This window comes from Anastrepha ludens, chromosome 2, assembly GCF_028408465.1.
Source record: "Anastrepha ludens isolate Willacy chromosome 2, idAnaLude1.1, whole genome shotgun sequence".
Classification (NCBI taxonomy): Eukaryota; Metazoa; Arthropoda; class Insecta; order Diptera; family Tephritidae; genus Anastrepha; species Anastrepha ludens.
Window position 1 is genome coordinate 84,926,462 of NC_071498.1, and position 17,927 is coordinate 84,944,388.

General features: G+C 36.8%; 1 protein-coding gene across 5 annotated transcripts in view; it reads left to right on the plus strand.

Moving 5' to 3' along the window:
• The window catches only part of LOC128871995 (J domain-containing protein), a 93,884-nt gene extending 77,402 nt beyond the window's left edge, over positions 1-16,482 (plus strand). For 4 of the 5 annotated variants that reach the window (XM_054114238.1, XM_054114241.1, XM_054114240.1 and 1 more), the window contains exons 4-5: positions 9,955-10,110; positions 14,061-16,482. In XM_054114238.1, coding sequence (XP_053970213.1) covers positions 9,955-10,110; positions 14,061-14,282 — 378 coding nt within the window. In that variant the 3' untranslated portion in view covers positions 14,283-16,482. The remainder of the gene's footprint in view (positions 1-9,954; positions 10,111-14,060) is intronic. The other variant, XM_054114242.1, reaches the window with a different exon arrangement.
• The last annotated feature ends 1,445 nt before the right edge of the window (positions 16,483-17,927 follow it).

A 17,927-nucleotide genomic window follows, 5' to 3' on the forward strand; every position in this document is an offset into this window, starting at 1 on the left:
ACAACACATATTTGGTTTCAAGCTAGAAATTTTGAAAATAAATTTCCATGCCAAAAATCACAAAATTAATCACAAAACAAATCTCAATACATCTCTCCCTATAAAGAGCTTAAACAAAATTTCAGCCAAACCAAGAAGGTGTACATACATTTTTCTCCATCTCTATTCAATATGCTGTATATTTATACAACTCTCCTGAGTATTAAGTTTCCCATCGTACTTCCACTCCATTTATAGTATTTCCTCTCTCCAATAAGCAAACCCCACACTTTCATTACATCCCATTGTACATAGTAGTGGTTTCAAACATTATGCCCCTACCGGGCGTCCATTTTGTGGCAATTCACTATTTTCAACGCGACTGAATTCATTTCACTTGATCAATTTCACCTCAAAGAGTATAGTTGTTTTAGGCTTTGCGCCTGAGTTCCATAAGTTTCATTGGGGTAGTGATGGTTTGTTTCCCTATCTACTACCCTTCCTCCCTCTCTTGTCAGTCTCGGTAGAGTGGTTATTATACATACTCGTACTCGTAGCATTTGACTGCTATTGTTGCTCGTCATTGTCTAAATTTCAACCACTTGTTGTTCTTCCTTGCAATGAATATATGCACTTGTAGGCACGAGTTGTAATTCATAGCGAAAGAGAACATGCTCTGCAGGGAAATTTACGAGTTTCGAATTGGTCCTGTCATACATATTTGGATATGAGTAATGTTAACGCTCCGAACCAGTAGAAAAACAAATATTAAAATAGACAATAATATTAGCAGGTCCTAGTCTTTAATTTAATTAATTTTGTTGGGTTTTCTAGCATAAAGCTTTGAGTACCGCATTCATCACCTATTTTTCCTCATTAATCGAAAAAAGCCGATGTCAACTATTGGTGAAAGTAACAGGTCCGAAAACTCGTACACGAAATACCAATTTCAAACCTCTGAGTGTACTTCTTTTAAGAAAAAGCTCCTCATAAAAACTACCTTCATAAGCATCATAAAACTGTGTGTAAAACTGTACACCACATATATTTACATCATTTACGGTATTTGTAACATTCAGAGTTGTAAAAAAACCTGACTAGCGCGAAGCACCTAATACAGGGTGGGACATATAGCGTTTGCTCTTTGAACCACCTATTTTTTTGAGAATGGTAACACAAATGACATATCAAATGCGTTCGTAATTTACTTAAAGGTGTGACATTTACGAAATGGCACGCTATACGCTTGAACAAAATTGGGAAATATTGAAAACCTATTTCCAAAGTGGTGAGTCTTCTTCTTCTTTTCTGATTTTCACATCAATAGGCAAAATTGTCGGATTTGGGGCTCAGAAAATCCACACGTTACAAGTCACTGTTTGGTGCGGTTTTTGGTCTGGCGGCATCATCGGGCCATTTTTTTTCGAAAATGAGCGAGGAGCCGCGGTTACAGTAAATGGCGAGCGTTATCGTGACATGCTTAACGAGTTGTTTCTAAAAATTCAAGACGATGACATGGACGACATTTGGTTTCAACAGGACGGTGCAACTTGTCACACTGCCAAAGTTACACTCGAACTTTTGGCTACAGTTTTTGAATTCCGATATCAATTGGCCGCCTCGAAGCTGTGATTTAAGCCAGTTAGCCTATTTTTTGTGGGGATCCCTTAAGGGCAAGTGCTATGCGAACTATCCAGAGACGATTGATGCTTTAAAACACGAAATCGAAGTTGCCATTCATGAAATTCGAACCCAAACAATCGAAAATATGCTCAAAATTGGGTTGATCGAATGGCCTATTGTAAAGCCAGTCGAGGCAGTCATTTGAACGATATTATTTTTTATTCATCACAATGTTCAATCCGTAAAATAAAACAAAAGGTTTGAAAAAATATTAATTAATTTTTTTTTATAGCCGATTAAAAAGCAAATTTTACATGGCCCACCCTATAGAAGTGTACGCGCCAATTATTTTTATTATTATATATTTTTTTAATATTTATTATTTTATTTATATACAACTTAATGCCTTATTTTTATATAATATTTTTTTAATAGGAGCATCACTGTTTTACCTTTCCAAAGTTATTGCAGAGATATGATATTGAGCCTAAGTGTCAAAATAGCGTGTGACTTAAAAAGAAAGCATAATTTTCCCATTTTACTGCATCCCAAATCTAAGCTAACCCTCTATTGCCACGCTTTTATGATTCACATATGGTGCAATCTTATTGATTCTTAACCAAGAGTCTGTTTCACTAGTTCAGGTTTTCCCCGCTGGGTACGTACGTTCAGCTCCTATTGAATAAAAGATGTGGAAGTTGAGTGATATGTATATATATTATATATACAAACATAAACATATTTGTGGAAATATGTAAACAATGCCTCGAAGTATGCAAGCAAAATCGTCTCCAAATATGTTTTGTAATCAGATACTATTTCGTAGACGAAAGCTAATATACGAGTATATGGTTCATTATATGTACATATACATACATACAATGCATTTTCAATTCCATTTTTCAAAGACCAAAGCTCTGTTTTGCTATTCTGTATGTATGTTTCTTGAATAAATACACTTCATTTAAGCTCTTACTCAAAATTCTGGTTGATTATAAGGTGTTGGTCTAAGATATTTTCAATTTCAATCGAAATTTTTTCTTTTACCATAAAAGTAGCGAAGAATTAGATTTTTTCAATGGTTGTATTGAGCACTTTAAGTATTTTTCTTCTTTAAAAAGGGGTTGAATCTCTTTTACCTTCCTTAAATCAGGAAGAAGGAAAACGCAGCTCTGCACTTTTACTGTATATAGGACAGCACCTAATAAACTAAAATCTTTGAAAATATATAAAATCCGGTCCATTTCGAAATGCGTAATGTCCTATAAATAAAGGTGAGATAACAAGTCGTAGCCGAATGGGTTGGGTACGCAACAGCAATTGATGGAAAACGTTTTCTCTAAAGCCGGTAGCTCTCCGAGTGTATTTCTGCCATGAAAAAGCTTCTCGCAAAAACCATCTGCCGTTCGGAGTCTGCTTAAAGTTATAGGTGCCTCCATTTGGGAACAACTGCAAGATGAAATGCCACAAATAGGGGAAGGAGCTTGGCCAAACACCCAAAAAGTGTGTAACAAGTTTTCTGGTTTATATCGATTCAAAAGCCAAATCACATGCCATAGGCAGGAATTAGTGGTAATTACTTACACCGTGTTGTGGAAAAAATCGGGATTGTCGGTTTTTAAAAGTTTTACTTCAGACCATCTTTTATCATCATCCATTCCATTGAGTAAAGACGTAACAAAGCATTTTGGCGGTACTGACGCTCTACTTACTCGTACAATTATAAATACCCTTTTAAATTATATAATATAAAAGTTTAAGTACTAAAATCAAAATAACCCTTTCCGACCGTGTACGCACAATTGTGCGTGTAAGTTTAAATTCTAATATTTCCGAAAATATCTGCGCTGGTGCAATTTAACCTGATATGCAAAATTTTTTTTTTTTTTTTTTTTTTGGCGGTGAGGTAGGGTTCAAAATGCCTTCGCACTTACAGTAACCGTCGTCTACTGCGTCGAATGGTGTAGCCACTAAAACAATCCCTCCCCATTCCTTCCCGGATGTTTCCTCTGCCCCGGGACTACGGTAGTATTTCATCGTAGGCAGAGGAGATCCAAGTAGGCGTTCTGTTCAGAAAGAAGCCTTTTCTACTCCCCCTGCGTCCAGGGTCGCCAATTTTGGAGCCAGCATCACGCTATCGGCTCATCTTCTACTCAGGTAGGATGGATGTATGTATATTGATCATCTCTATCCATGTCAAATTTCTTGGCACGTAGGATGCGCTCCACGTACGTGTCAATAAATTGCCAGCTTTCTGCGCTTTCGACCATTTTTTGGATGATGTTGTCTGCTTTTAAGGGGCCTAGCCTATCTTCTATTGCTGTGCGCTCTGATGTCCACCTCTCACATTTGAAAAATGTGTGATCAGCATCGTCAATGGGTGCATCTCCGTAGATGCATTCAGCAGTTTCTGCTTTCCCTATTTTGTTGAGGTATTTATAAAAGTACCCATGCCCAGATAGCATCTGGGTGATGTAATAGTTCACCTCACCGAATTTCCTGTCATACCATTTATCTATGTTTGGTATCAGTCTCTTTGTCCATTTTCCTTTCGCCTCTGACGCCCAGCGCTCTTGCCATATTTGGAGTGTGCGTGCTCGAGCTTGTTGCCTTCTGGTATTTGTGCGGTCGCATGTGTGGTCGTCTGTGTCATTTGTCTCGCTCTTTTTGAGGTCCCATAGTTCTTTTCGTTCCCTCGCTAGGAGATCTATGGGTATAGTACCGCTGATGATAAGTACTGCTGCTTCCGATACCGTGCGGTAAGCTGAGGCAACGCGGAGGGCAGCAGTTCTTTGGGCCTTGGCAAGAATCTTCCGACGACATTCTGATTTGAGTGTGTCCGCCCATACTTCACAGCCGTATAGCAAGATGGATATCGTTGTGTCCATGAGCAGCTTCCGCCTGCTTGCGATGGGGCCTCCGATATTAGCCATTAATCGTGATAAGTTTGTGATTATTTTGGCAGATTTTTCAGCAGCGTGTTGGATTTGTGCCCAGTAAGTCAGCTTGTTGTCAAGTCTGATGCCCAGGTATTTCACCACTTTTGAAGTCCTTATATTCTCCGTGTAGACCGGCATTATTACTTCTAGAGGTATGCGCGCCCTCGTAAGTAGAATTAGTTCCGTCTTTTCCGGAGCCAAGATAAGGTCGTGCGAGTCGGGCCATGTCTTGATTCTTATCAACGTCTGTGAGAGTTTCCGTCTTGCCGCGTCTAAGTCGCGTGCGGTAATTACTGCTGCAACATCGTCCGCATATCCTACTAGATAACATTCGTCGGGCATATCGATGTTGAAGATGCCGTCGTAGCTGACGTTCCAGAGATCAGGGCCTAAGATTGAACCTTGGGCCGCACCTGAAGTTAGCACTTTTGTCCGTTGTCCTCTACTTGTGTCGTAAATGAGTACACGATCTTTGAGGTAGCTACGGATCATCTTCATCAGGTATTGAGGTATTTTGTAACGCTTCTCAAGTGCGTCAATCATATCCTCCCATCTTGCGCTGTTGAAGGCGTTTCTTACGTCAATCGTGGCTAAGAGCACGATCGGTCGGGAGAAGTGATTTCTGCTCCGTGCTTTTTCTACACTCTTCACTACATCCTCAATTGCTCCGGTTGTCGACCTGCGTTGCCTAAAACCGTGTTGCCTATCTGAGAGGCCACCCGATTTGCTTATCGCTGCTGCTATTCGTGGCTTCAGCAGTCTTTCTAACAGTTTCCCTGTCGTGTCGAGCATGCACAAGGGGCGGTACGCTGATGGGGCTTTTGCCTCTTCCAGATTTTTGGGAAGATTCCTTCGCATAAGCAGACATTATACATGTTTAGCAGTACTTGCGGACGTTCGTTTGCGATGACTTTCAGCACCTCCGATGGGATTCCGTCAGGACCTGATATGCAAAATTGTGCGAGCTATTTTCTTAATAAAAACACAACGAACAGTTATTGGTGTCCGTTATTTTTCGCGAATTTCGCTATTTTGATGTTGCATTTCAATCATTTGCAAAAATGAATCGAAAGAGTAAGTTAGAAAAATTATTTCAATTGTGTAAACCGAGAAAATTATATTTAAAAAATGTGTTATGATAATAATAACAAAAGAAGTTTTAATTAAAAAGTGAAATTAAGTGTATTTTTGTGACGCTAATTAATGTACAGCCAGTTTAGTTTGAAGTAACAAAATTGTGCGTCTTAGGACTTTTTTAGCGAAATATTTGTTTTTTTTTTTTCAATCCGAGCTGAAGACGAAATATTGGGTGCACATTAGACTCGGATTTGGAGGACTTTAGTAGCGATGATGATCTTCGAGATGCTACTTGGGAGTTACCTGGCGCGCACAGTGAATCTGTAAATGATGAAAGTAATGACAGTGACGAAGGGAATGGCGAAGGTATGGTACTGAGGAACCACCAAATGAAAACAGCAATCGCCGCGAAATTTGGAGGAAAAGACCATTTCAAATAAATCTGGAAGAGAGTGCTTCCATTTCTGTGGAAGTTAACATAGATGTGGAGTCCCCTAAATAATATACTATTTTTATAAATATTTTAATGACAACTTTTTCAAACGCGTTGCGGAATACACAAACAGATACCATATGTTTTCGAAAGGAAAACCACCGGGGACTACAATTGGTGAAATAAAGAATTTCTTTGGCATAAATATTGCGATGGGCTGCATACGTTATCCAAGATTGCGCATGTGCCTCCATGTTATGGAGGAAAATGAAGTGACAGAAGCAGGGAAACAATCAAATGTTTTTTGGAGGATTAATCGATTAATTGAAGCTGTAAGATCGGCATGTCGGAGCATTCCTAGAAAGCCAAGAGATAATTATTCCATAGATGAGCAAATGATCCCACTTACTGATCGTTGCCCCGTGAGACAAAGCCTTCCTAACAAATCTAGAGGAGTTGGATTGAAGAACGAAGTATTAACGACATCTGAAGGGCTGGTACTCGATTTTGAAATCTACCAAGGAAAGACGACACCACTTTCCAATACGAACTTAGGCGTAGGTCCAGCCTTCGTTTTACGTTTGGTTGAAACACTTCCAGAAGGTTCAAAAGTGTTTTTTGACCGATACTTTACGACAATACCACTCCTTCAGGCCTTACTAAACCGTGGTATTTATGCTACAGGGACTATAATGAGGAACAGAATAAAAAACATCCACCTTACCAATGAAACGCAAATGAAAAGGGGTGATATGGAAGAATTTTGTCATAGCGAGGATAATATTGTCGTGGTCCAATGGAAGGATTCCAATGCGGTAATCTTGGCATCATCAGCTTATGGTTGCGGGCCCGTTTCCAATGTAAAACGCTGGGAAAAAAAGAAAAAGAGGTATGCTGAAGTACCGGCTCCAAGGATAGTGCGAGAATACAACAAGTCTATGGGAGGGGTAGATATATGTATTCAATTAGGAGGCATACCGTTCGTTTTTCAAAACTCGTAAGTGAACGTTGAAAGTTTTCATTCATTTTATTGATCTTGCATGCTGGAACTCTTGGCTATAGTACAGAGAACCTTGCAAAATAAATTCGAAATCTCGAGCGGATTCTCATGACTTACTAAGTTTTAGATTAGCATTAGCTGAGCAACTGATAGCTGTTGCGCAAAGGCCACGTGAAGAGTATATCTCCGATACCGAAGAAGAAGAAACTCCAAGTGTATCTAAAAAATATCGACCATCTGAATAGCCATGCATTAATAAGAGGCTTGATAGGTACAATCATATACCAGAGGAGCATGATTTGTCATCAGCAAGATGTTGCAGGCGTGTTGGTTGTAAATCCCGCACACGTTTATTTTGTACCAAATGTAAAGTTTATTTGTGTTTAAATAAAAGACAAAATTGTTTTGCGAAATATCATACAGAAAAATAATAAAAATGCGTAATAAAAATAAAATAAATTAACATTTCTAGCAACGTGCATTTTTATTTGTATTCAGGCCGAAACGCAACAATTGTGCGTATCCTGGAAATAAAGGATACATAGAAGATTCGGCGAAATAAACTTTTTAGCTATTTTCTACACTGACCAAAGTGATAGGGACCAAAAATGCATACCAATTGGTTGGCTAGATTTGCCATAGGTCGAAAAGGGATAATAAAAAATGTTTATCAAAATTTTGATTTCTACTTTATTTAAATGAAAATGCAAAACCAAAACAATCAGAGGAAATAATAGTGTAAGATTAAATAGTTTCGAAACGTCTATTACTATATTTGTATTATATAAAAACAATATCCTGTTTAAGAGGAGCGTAAACACGGACGAAAGAGTATAGAAGATGAAGAAATCCAGGAGCCGCAATCACGCTCTTAGGGAATTTAACGTAATCAGCAGCTAATAATTCGGTATTTCTTTTCATTACAATGCTGGCACGCAAGTTCACACACACACGCAGTGATTGCTTCAGAACGCGACCACTGTCCCGCGCTTGCCCGAACGCTACATCGTTGTTTAAACTCTTACTCCTTTGGATGTCTTTCAGACTTAAAATCCACAGCCATCCAAGAATGATAGACCACAATATTGTGCCTGGAACTGAGATTCGAAAGAGAAGTGGGATGCATTGGTCACAAAGCAATAGAGGCTATCGATAACATAAAACCCAAATAGTCAATTAGGAAAGGAACCTGGACGCAGGTACCTGGTTTGTCTAAAAGGCATAAATACCTTGATGCAATGCTTTTAGCAGTCCCAGGGTGGAATCAACCGAGAGGGGAGGAATATTATAGGACTAGTGGGAGCATCCCTACATATCATTAGTGTGACGTCACCTTTGATGATGCTTCTGACATTTTTGATTTTAACCTCCTCTGAAAACACAAGATTACATTGCGCTGACAATAGTTATCAAATAAATCTCTTATATCAAAAGCATCTCCAGCGAAGCAACGGCGAAGGTTAAAGAATGATTGTCGACAGCGCAACTTCAGCTAGCAGGACAGAAATCGAAGGCAGTACTTATAACCAGCAGGAAAAAGCTAGAAACGACCACGCTTAACATTGATGGGCACTACGTTACAACGCAAACTGCCTTGAAATATCTGGGCGTTATGAACGATGCGAGACTAAGTCTTCTGGCTAAAGTTAGCCAGTTCTCAGTTATGTATGCAGCAGCCATATGTGGAAAAGCTCTAATACAGCAATCCTACCCCAAGAAGATGGAAACAGTGGAGGCTAAGTGCCATTCGAGTTGCCTGTGATTTTAGAACGGCCTCATCTGAAGCGGTGAGTATCATATCGGGCTTCCGAACAACACAGAATATATCACAAAGCCAAAAGCCTAAAGGGAAGACATAGCAAAACGGATATCTGCTTGACACAATTCCTTGTGGGGCATGGCTGCTTCAGAGAGTACCTTCACAGATTTAGTCATGATCACGCAATGAAGTGCTCGTTCTGCGGCAGTTGTAGTGAAAATGCGGAACATATCTCCTTTTACTGCACGGAATATATGTCCGAAAGGACGATGGTAATGCGCTACAAGAACGCGGCAGAAAAAATGGCAACATAGCGCAAAAAGGAGATAACCAAATGATGAGGAATAGACTGTGGAATAATGTAGTAGAATGCGTACATGAAAAGACACAACAATCCAGTTTGTCCCTGAGAAGCAATGCCTAACAGTGGTACCGCAGGGCAACTTTAAAGCTACAGAGGTCAGAGTTAAGAGTTTAGTACGTACGTGTACTGTTTCGCAAGTCCAATTTAGTGAGATAATACTGATTGTGAGTGGTTCCGAATGAGGTGTACCTGTAGCGAGCATAATAAATCGTACATGGCGTCTATATTGACGGTATCTACGTAAGACGGTATTTATCTCCGTTCCGATAAAAACAACGTTCCGTTCCGATAAAAAAAATTATGGGTGCTGCCTTTGCATTTTGTAAATTGTCACAGCCATCCAGAATATTTCATTGTTTATTGGAAACATTGGTAATTAGAGGGTGGGCTTGAAACCAGCTACTAGTATCACAATTCCAGTCCAGACCCATACCCTCATGGAGAGTGGCAACCACAGTTACTTAACCTAATCTACATTACAGCTAAAAAAATTCTCACGGGTGACGCAATCCTGTAATCTGTCATTCTATGTAACTTGTAGCTCTCTACATTTCTCCAGAAATTGCGCCATTTATACCCCATGAGGAAATCATATCTTAAACATTTCCTTTCATCTCTTCCCACTCTCTTAAGAGCCAGTTTTCTGCAACAAAGAACAACTTGCTGTTATAACTGTATGCAAAACATTATTCTTATAATGAAATTTTCTACTTAAATTCTTGTGACATTTTTTATTTAAATCCCTTCCGTAACGATATTCAAAATTTCCTCTACTTGCAGGAAGCTAAAGAGACGCTCTGCGACCCGGAAAAGCGCGCCAACTATGACAAATGGCGCAATAGTGGCATTGCAATGAGCTACAAGAACTGGTTGGGTATGAAGGAGCACGTGGGACAGGTGAGAAGATACACAATTGCTGAGAAAGTGGATAAGGAGGTACGAGTGGCAAATCGAACGCAGCGAGTATAAAAGAAAACGAAGCTAAAAGAAAACTACAAAAATTTTACTCAACGTGCCCCTTTAATGCAATGAGTGTACCCCGCACAACCACTACAATCCATTTATACGAGTTAGCGTAAGAACTATAAAAAATTAAAATGCACTAAACTACACGTTTCTAGTTCCCCATACAAACAATGCAAACGCTTGTGTTGAAAGAACACGCAGCAGCGCACATTAAGTAATGAAACATTAAAAAGTTTCAACATTCAACAATTTGCTAAAAACCATTTTAAACTGGTATTAGTAACAGCATTAGCTTTCTTACAGCAACCAGCTGACCATTTCGCTGTTTCGCTGCTCTATTATGGCAACATCCCCTTTCCTTTCCTCAAATTTGTATATATGTATGTCTGTATCTACCTACTTAAAAATACAAAATTATATTCAAACTGTCGCCATATCGCTTGGGGAGTGGCATCCCTACTTCCACGCTGCACTTCCTGATTTATACGAATATACAAATGAGCGCATAAAAGTATGGGTCGCGCGTTTGTGTGTTTCTGATATATTTATTTTGTTTCTGAATTCCCTTCTTCCATTTACAATTGTGTACAAATTCATTTCCAAAAGAACTAGTCCTTGGTGTAATAAATATGCATTTGCACATTTCATCCATTCCCTCCCACTTGACTTCGGATGAAATTTATGTTGTATATGAGCAATAATTTGAATGCAAAAAAAAAACAATCCACATGCCCTTGTAGCCACTTGGATGTTTTTGCATAAATGACTCTACATTTGTAAATAAAGATATGCATAATTTTCATTAGAAAAAGCAACATTATAAAATTTGACAATATATTTTTGAAGCCAGTATCCATTTTTTTTCTTTTTTTGTGGTAAACTGCATGCTCAAAGCCATTCTCAGTGTACAATTTTACAATTTCGTTTAAAATTTACGGTTTGTGGGCAACCTTGAAAGAAAATAATCGGTTTGTAACTAAATCAGTTTATAATGGCTAGGTATGAGGAGATCACAGATAAATCCGTCAGAGAAGGGTTGCCTAACCCTAACCCTTAATCATTTCAATGATTTACTGCGATTCACGTCCTCGTGAAGACTTCTTTAGTAGTCTACCATAAACTGGTATAGACAAATTTTGTTAAGGCCAATCCCTCGGCAAGCAATAGCAAACCTGTGAGTGTATTTCTGCCATGGAAAAAGCTCCGCTTAAAAAACTATCTGCCGTTAGGAGGCGGCGCAAAACTGTTATTTTTTTGTCACATACTGCCGTCCATTTTTCGCTTCTTTGTAGCATGGATTGCACGAATGACTCAGGATAATAATTTCCGTCAAATATGATAGGAACCTTCAACCAAGAGCCATTGAATCGCCCACATTCAAGAAATACGGGGTCGATATCTTCTACCGCGTTTTTTCCCCACAATAATCTCAACCGATTCGTGTTTGAATCGATGGAGTTATGCTTTCAAGCATCCATGCCGGGTCAAAAAATGAATAAGGTAAAAATCCAATTGTCCGTACTTTCTTTCTAGGCTGCTTCGCACATCTGGGATGCAGCGATGTGTCCAGCGGCCCTTCATTGTGTTGTTTCATCTACGTTGCCAAGTTTCGGTAGATACTATGTAGTATTTGTACTAGTTTTGGGTGCTACGAAGCGTTGCGTTTCACTCCCAGCTAACATTGCAGCTTTGTTTGCCAGTATGTCTACTATATGAATTCCAGCGACTACTATCTCTGCTTCTTCGGACACAGTTTCAAAGGCGCAGCATACTCGAAGCGCACATAACGTTACGCTGCCGATATACCGCGGAGGTAAGCCGAGTGTTGCGTAGCCAGTGCCAGACATGATTGCCATACTACCATACTCCCATACCAAATACTCTTTACAGCGCCTGAGATATTGTCAAAATAATTCTTTTGTCTAAGTTGTTACATCATTGACTTGTTTCCATGTGATTTTTGAGAGTTAACTGTCAGATAATTTGTGCATAACAGCTGTTTAAACTAGTCATTGTTTGTGGTATTCTGCAAATTTCTCTCTAGCGAATTTCTTACAACAAAGAGCCCGTTTGAAATTTGTATTTCATCAATATATATTCTATATTCTAGAGATGGAATGTTTTTCCACAGTCTGGCTACCAAGTAGATTGTATATTTATAGGATTTGGCAATAGAGACATAATATAATTATTTAGAAAAATTTCGGCACATCAAGAGGCACGAAAAAGTATAGGCCAAGATCTTTACACAAAACTCGCCACATTATTGAAATGAATACTCAATTAATTTCGAATTGTGGTTGCGATTATAATCGGCTCAAAATTTTCGGTAGTAATGATTGACAATTTCTAAGCGTATTTCGTTCGTAATCTCATACAACTTTAGAATATCTTTTTATTTAAGTATAGCATTGTTATTTCACTATTGAAAGCCTCGGTCTGAGCAATAGCGCAGACATTATTTTTCTGTGACCTTAGATTCCGGCATATAAGTGCATATAATAAAAAATTGCGAAAAAATATGTTGTAACTATGCCAGCTATCTACATGGTTTAACAAAGTGCATATGAAGATGAATATTTAATCAGATTTCTGTCTTCAATTTTCTAGTAGTGCGAAGAACCTTGCATGAAGTACCTCAAATCTCTTCACTTTATTGAATAATCTGTACATTTTTAATAAATCTACTTGATGTTGTGTATTTGCCCTACTCCATATCCATTTTTATACTTAGATAAATATATGTATGCTTGCCATTACAAATACAGGGTGATCCAATAAGACCGCAGATTTTATTTTATAAGAAAAACACAACAAAATTTTTCGAATTGATATTTTTTATCTTATCATATTTTTTACAATATCGGATAAATTCCAACTACAGGATGTGCATGTCAAAATTTTTTCCATGACATTTTAGCTTAGTTCGGGCTTTATATCATTTACAAACGTCTCGCGCTTGTTGACAAGGACCACACTTTTCACGTGGTCCCAGAGAAAGAAGTCCAATAGTCATAAATCACAAAAAGTCGGCAAGCATATGACCTCGTCGTTTCTTGAGATAATGCGTGCTGATACCTTTTTTTTAGAATATGACTATTTATTCATGCGATGTGTATCAAATGACACCGTACTGGTGAAACCACATATTTAACAAATACATAAGTTCACCATAATAACGTTACCAGCATAATTTTCGAAGAATTATGGTCCGCTGATTCCGTCAGCCGAAATACCAAACTAAACTGTGACTTGTTGTGGGTGCATATTTTGTCATTTTTTTCTTTTTCTTTTTTGTTTAACGACATGCCGACTAACTTATCCACTTAGATGAAAATGTGCCTCATGGCAAGGTCATGGAATGCGCTGAATGAATATTTCTATAAAATATTTGGATCACTTTTACGCGTTGTTCAACTGAGTATCGCTCGATGTCTAAATTTGTCTCAAAGCCTGTTTCACCAAGAGTCCGGAAAAAAACTTTACATATCGCAAATAATTGTTGTCAAAAATCTGCATCACCCTTGAGTCACCCTTTAGAAAAAAAAAATTACTTTTACTTATCAATGAAGTATGGAATTGGTTAGGACGAATTGCTTAAGCCATATGTATTTATCCGTTAAATTCAACTTTCATGCATAATTTCATAAGAGTTGAAAAATCGATTAGCCAAACGCAGAAATGTTCAGTTACTAATGATATTTCGCTAAAAATTTCGTGCTTAAATTATATAAACAAATAATATTTTAAAAACCATTATATATATGTTAAAATCAATTCGTCTTAACTGTATAGAACCCGCATGTAAAACAAACTATATTAAACTAAATGTAATCCACAATTCTTTCCGCTTTTATATATCCAAACAAAAACAATTCATCAATAAATTTAAATTCTTACAACCATCTACCATAAACCAGTCCATGCATTGGGCCACACCAAAGACCAAAGATCGCATGCTGCCCGAGACGGGCGCTACAGCAGGTGCCGGCGGCAGTGGTGGCCTTTCGGCGGCTTCGCCAAATCCAGCCCATCGACGTGCCTCCGAGGGTGGCGCCGCACTCTATTATGGCAATCGAAAAACGGAATGGGGCACAGATAATTCCGATGTGGCCAATAAGTTCCGCAACTATGAAATTTAAGCAGAGAATAGCAGCCGCAACAATAACAGCAACAGCAACAAACAATAACAACTAACATAAAAGAACGAAGAAGCAAAATACATACAATACCCGTCAAATAGGAGTGGGCGCAACAACAAAAACAACTATAATAGCAGAGTAAATAAGAATTAAACCAGTATGAAAATTTTATTGATGCCACGGCACTTAATTGAATTGTCGAAGAGCGGAAAATTTGAAACTATAAAATTAAAAAACCAACAAAACCCATATTAGCACACTGCATACATGCATAATTCCACATGTACTAAGCATACAAATGTATAGTATGTACGTGTGTACGAGCATGTATGAGTAACCTTTTAGAAGCAGCATTATTGCACTTTAGCCATTTGGGTACGCAAGCATACATACGTACTCACGTACAGTTATCTGTATATGCACGCTGGTGAGCGAAATAAAACGGCATAAGGAGAAGGAGAGAAAGCTATACACAGGCAAACAAGCCCGTTTTGTGGGTTTGACCATGGTTGGCTGCCTAAAATTTCGATGAATTTTATCATATCCAAAATTTTCAAAACTTATCTAAATGTATACACTGAATGTTTTGAAAAATATTAACTACATATATGTTGTTACTTATTAAATAGTAAAATTATTATTAATATTATATAATAAATAAATATATTAACGTATATGACTAGAAGCGAATGAAACAAATGAAAAAAACGAAACTAAGAAACTGTAATTTCAATAAACGCCTAAAATGATGAAGAACAAGAAAAAGACGATGATTATGAAACAAAACCTTAAGAAAAAAACTAATTTATATTAAGTGTAAACCAAATATTATGAAATATATATTTTAAGAGGAACTTGAAAGTAATAAATATACCACAAAGCAACTGCATTAAATGTCTTTATTTATTGCGCAGATTGAATTTGAAAATGTTAAAAAAGCAAAAAAAAACATAAAAAAACAAAATAAAAACTAAAAATAAAAATATATAAATTACATACCTAATGTTAAGATCTATACTGTATTGAAAAAAATATCTATTGATGTTAAATGTGTGCCCCTTATGACAATCCCTGTTTTTGAAAACTTTACTAAGCTCGACTAGAAAAGATTGCAACAAAAAAATATTAATAATATTTACATACAAACATATATTCTATACACCATAAAAGAAGTTAGCAGCTTGTCCAAAGGTCCTACACAAACACATGAACAGGCAAAGGCTGTCAAATTGGTATTTCAAAAACACCGTAAACAAAAATCAAATCTGAAGCGAATTTAAAAGGCAGAAAAATAAAAATAATCAAATAAAATATTGAAAAGTGTGAAAAATACTTAACTACAATTTTAGAAACTTGTGAGCCCCATTGAAAAAGGAAATAAATTTATTTAAAATGCAAACACTACTTCCGTTGCCTCTAATGCAATTGATGTACCGCACAAAATCAAATGTTAAAAACAAAATTAAAATTAAACTTAAAAAAATAATAAAGACAATTGATAAGTCAAAAATATGCTTTGCAAAAAAAGATAGATCAGTTATGAAGCAAGTTTGGAGTTTGCTTGCAAACCATGACTTTGGAGAACTAATAATGAAAAACTACGCTCCTCTTAATACAGCACATCAGAAGTTAAAAAGAAATATATATATAAGCATAGATATTTTGCTTTCAACGGCGGAGTTTATACCAGATATGTGTATGTGCATTCTAGCAACTTAAAACTGCAAAATACAATACCGACTTACGAATATTAACGTGAAATTGACCACCTACAAAACGAACAAGAAAAGTAGATATTTTTTTTTTATAAATGTAAACTTAAAATAAACCTTAACGAGCGTAAAAAGTACTAGATAACAGCAAAGAAAATATTTCATGAATTTGTATCTTTTTTTGTACTTTTTTTCTTTTATTTGAACTCCTTTGAAAGCATGTAATACACGGTGCAGCATCGCAGTGACTAAAAAGAAAGCTAATTTAGAAAAAAATGAGAAAGATTTTTTAACCCATTTAATCGAACTTATTAGATGTTTACATCAAAGCAAAAATAAAAAAAATAAAAACATAGAATTTGTTTGGTAACGAACCACATTGTATTAATAGAAAATGGAATCAACCACATTCAATTGCTGAAATTTCTTCAGAAGACACTCACAACAGAAAAAAAAAATTAAATCAATAAAAAAATAAAAAGAAACACTTAATAAAAAATGAACTTTGTTTTGCCTGAATTTTCTTGTAAGTATGAATTTTCATGTAAAGAAATAATTAAAAAAAAAGAATCTTCATATGTCGAGTGTTGTTTAGCTGCATGAGAACTTTCGATATCGATAACTTTGGTTTTACAGCTGAGAATGGCAAACTGTGTTGACATTTCTGTTCAGTGAATCGTTTAACGCCAGAACAAGCTTCCACATTGCGGAAATTTACTTTGAAAACAAACGAAACTGTTGATAGAGCGAAATGTCGATTCGTCACCGTTTTCAACTTGTTGACTTTTGTCATTGGACTACGTGCAAAATTTTACGTTAACATCTTGCCTTACGTGCCTATGTAAGTAAAATACAGCTCGAGCAAGAATTCAACCGAAATGATCATAGACTGATTCGCATTTTTACTGATTGGGCTCATTTAGAATTTATTCATTTATTAATGAAACACATAAACACAACTTATTTTTCAGCGTTTGAGCTTAATTCTACAAGCTTAGTAATAACATTAAAAATAGAGCTGTTTTAGGGAAAAAAATTTAACAAAGGGAAATAGTAGGTTGTAAAATAGTGGAAGTATGAAGTAGAAAGGGTAATGAAGCATTAGAAGAACATATAAGTGTACCTGCATATTAGCAACTTAGTGGTCAAAATAATGTCGGAATTCATTTTTAAAGCGCACTGTACTACAGATGAGTTTGAAAGAGTTCCAAAGACGCACAGCAAAAACGAAAACTTTACGTTCAGATACAGGGCACCCGTATTTCATACTAAGCAGAATTAGTGATAGGGTCCATTTATGGAATGAATTCGTTCGACAAGGTATTTACGAGATTTAATGACTTTGTGAGGGAGCATTTGGCATTTTACTTTTAATAAACCATAAAATTTTACAGAAAATATTTTTCAGACAAAAACTGATATATGATGACGACGTTATACACAATACACGTATCTGGCGATGTTGTTGTGGAGGACATTAAGTTTACTACGACACAGGTGATAGTCTGGCATACAACTAACATCCATATAGTAAGGTTGCTAGCAGAAATATTTTAGCTAAAAGCAATCGAGTTTTCACTGATTCAGATTTATTGGAAAAAGTATAAAAATAGAACTGATCTAATGAATCATGTAACTCATAGCCACGGCGCCCATATGCCGGATATCATATTCCACAAATAAATGCCATGAAATTATCAACGAGATCATGATAGAAAAAAATCATATTTCTATTTTGTATTATCATTTTAAGTTCTCAAGCGCTCAATAACACGCTTTATAAATTTTGATTCATATTATGCACATGAGTAGCTTTTGACCTCTTAAGTAGCACTCGTCCACAGAAAGTGCCTACCCTAGAGCTGGCAAACTAAAATTGTGGCTCCTTTCGATATTTTCGTTATCGATCCTATCTATACTATTAAAATTCATT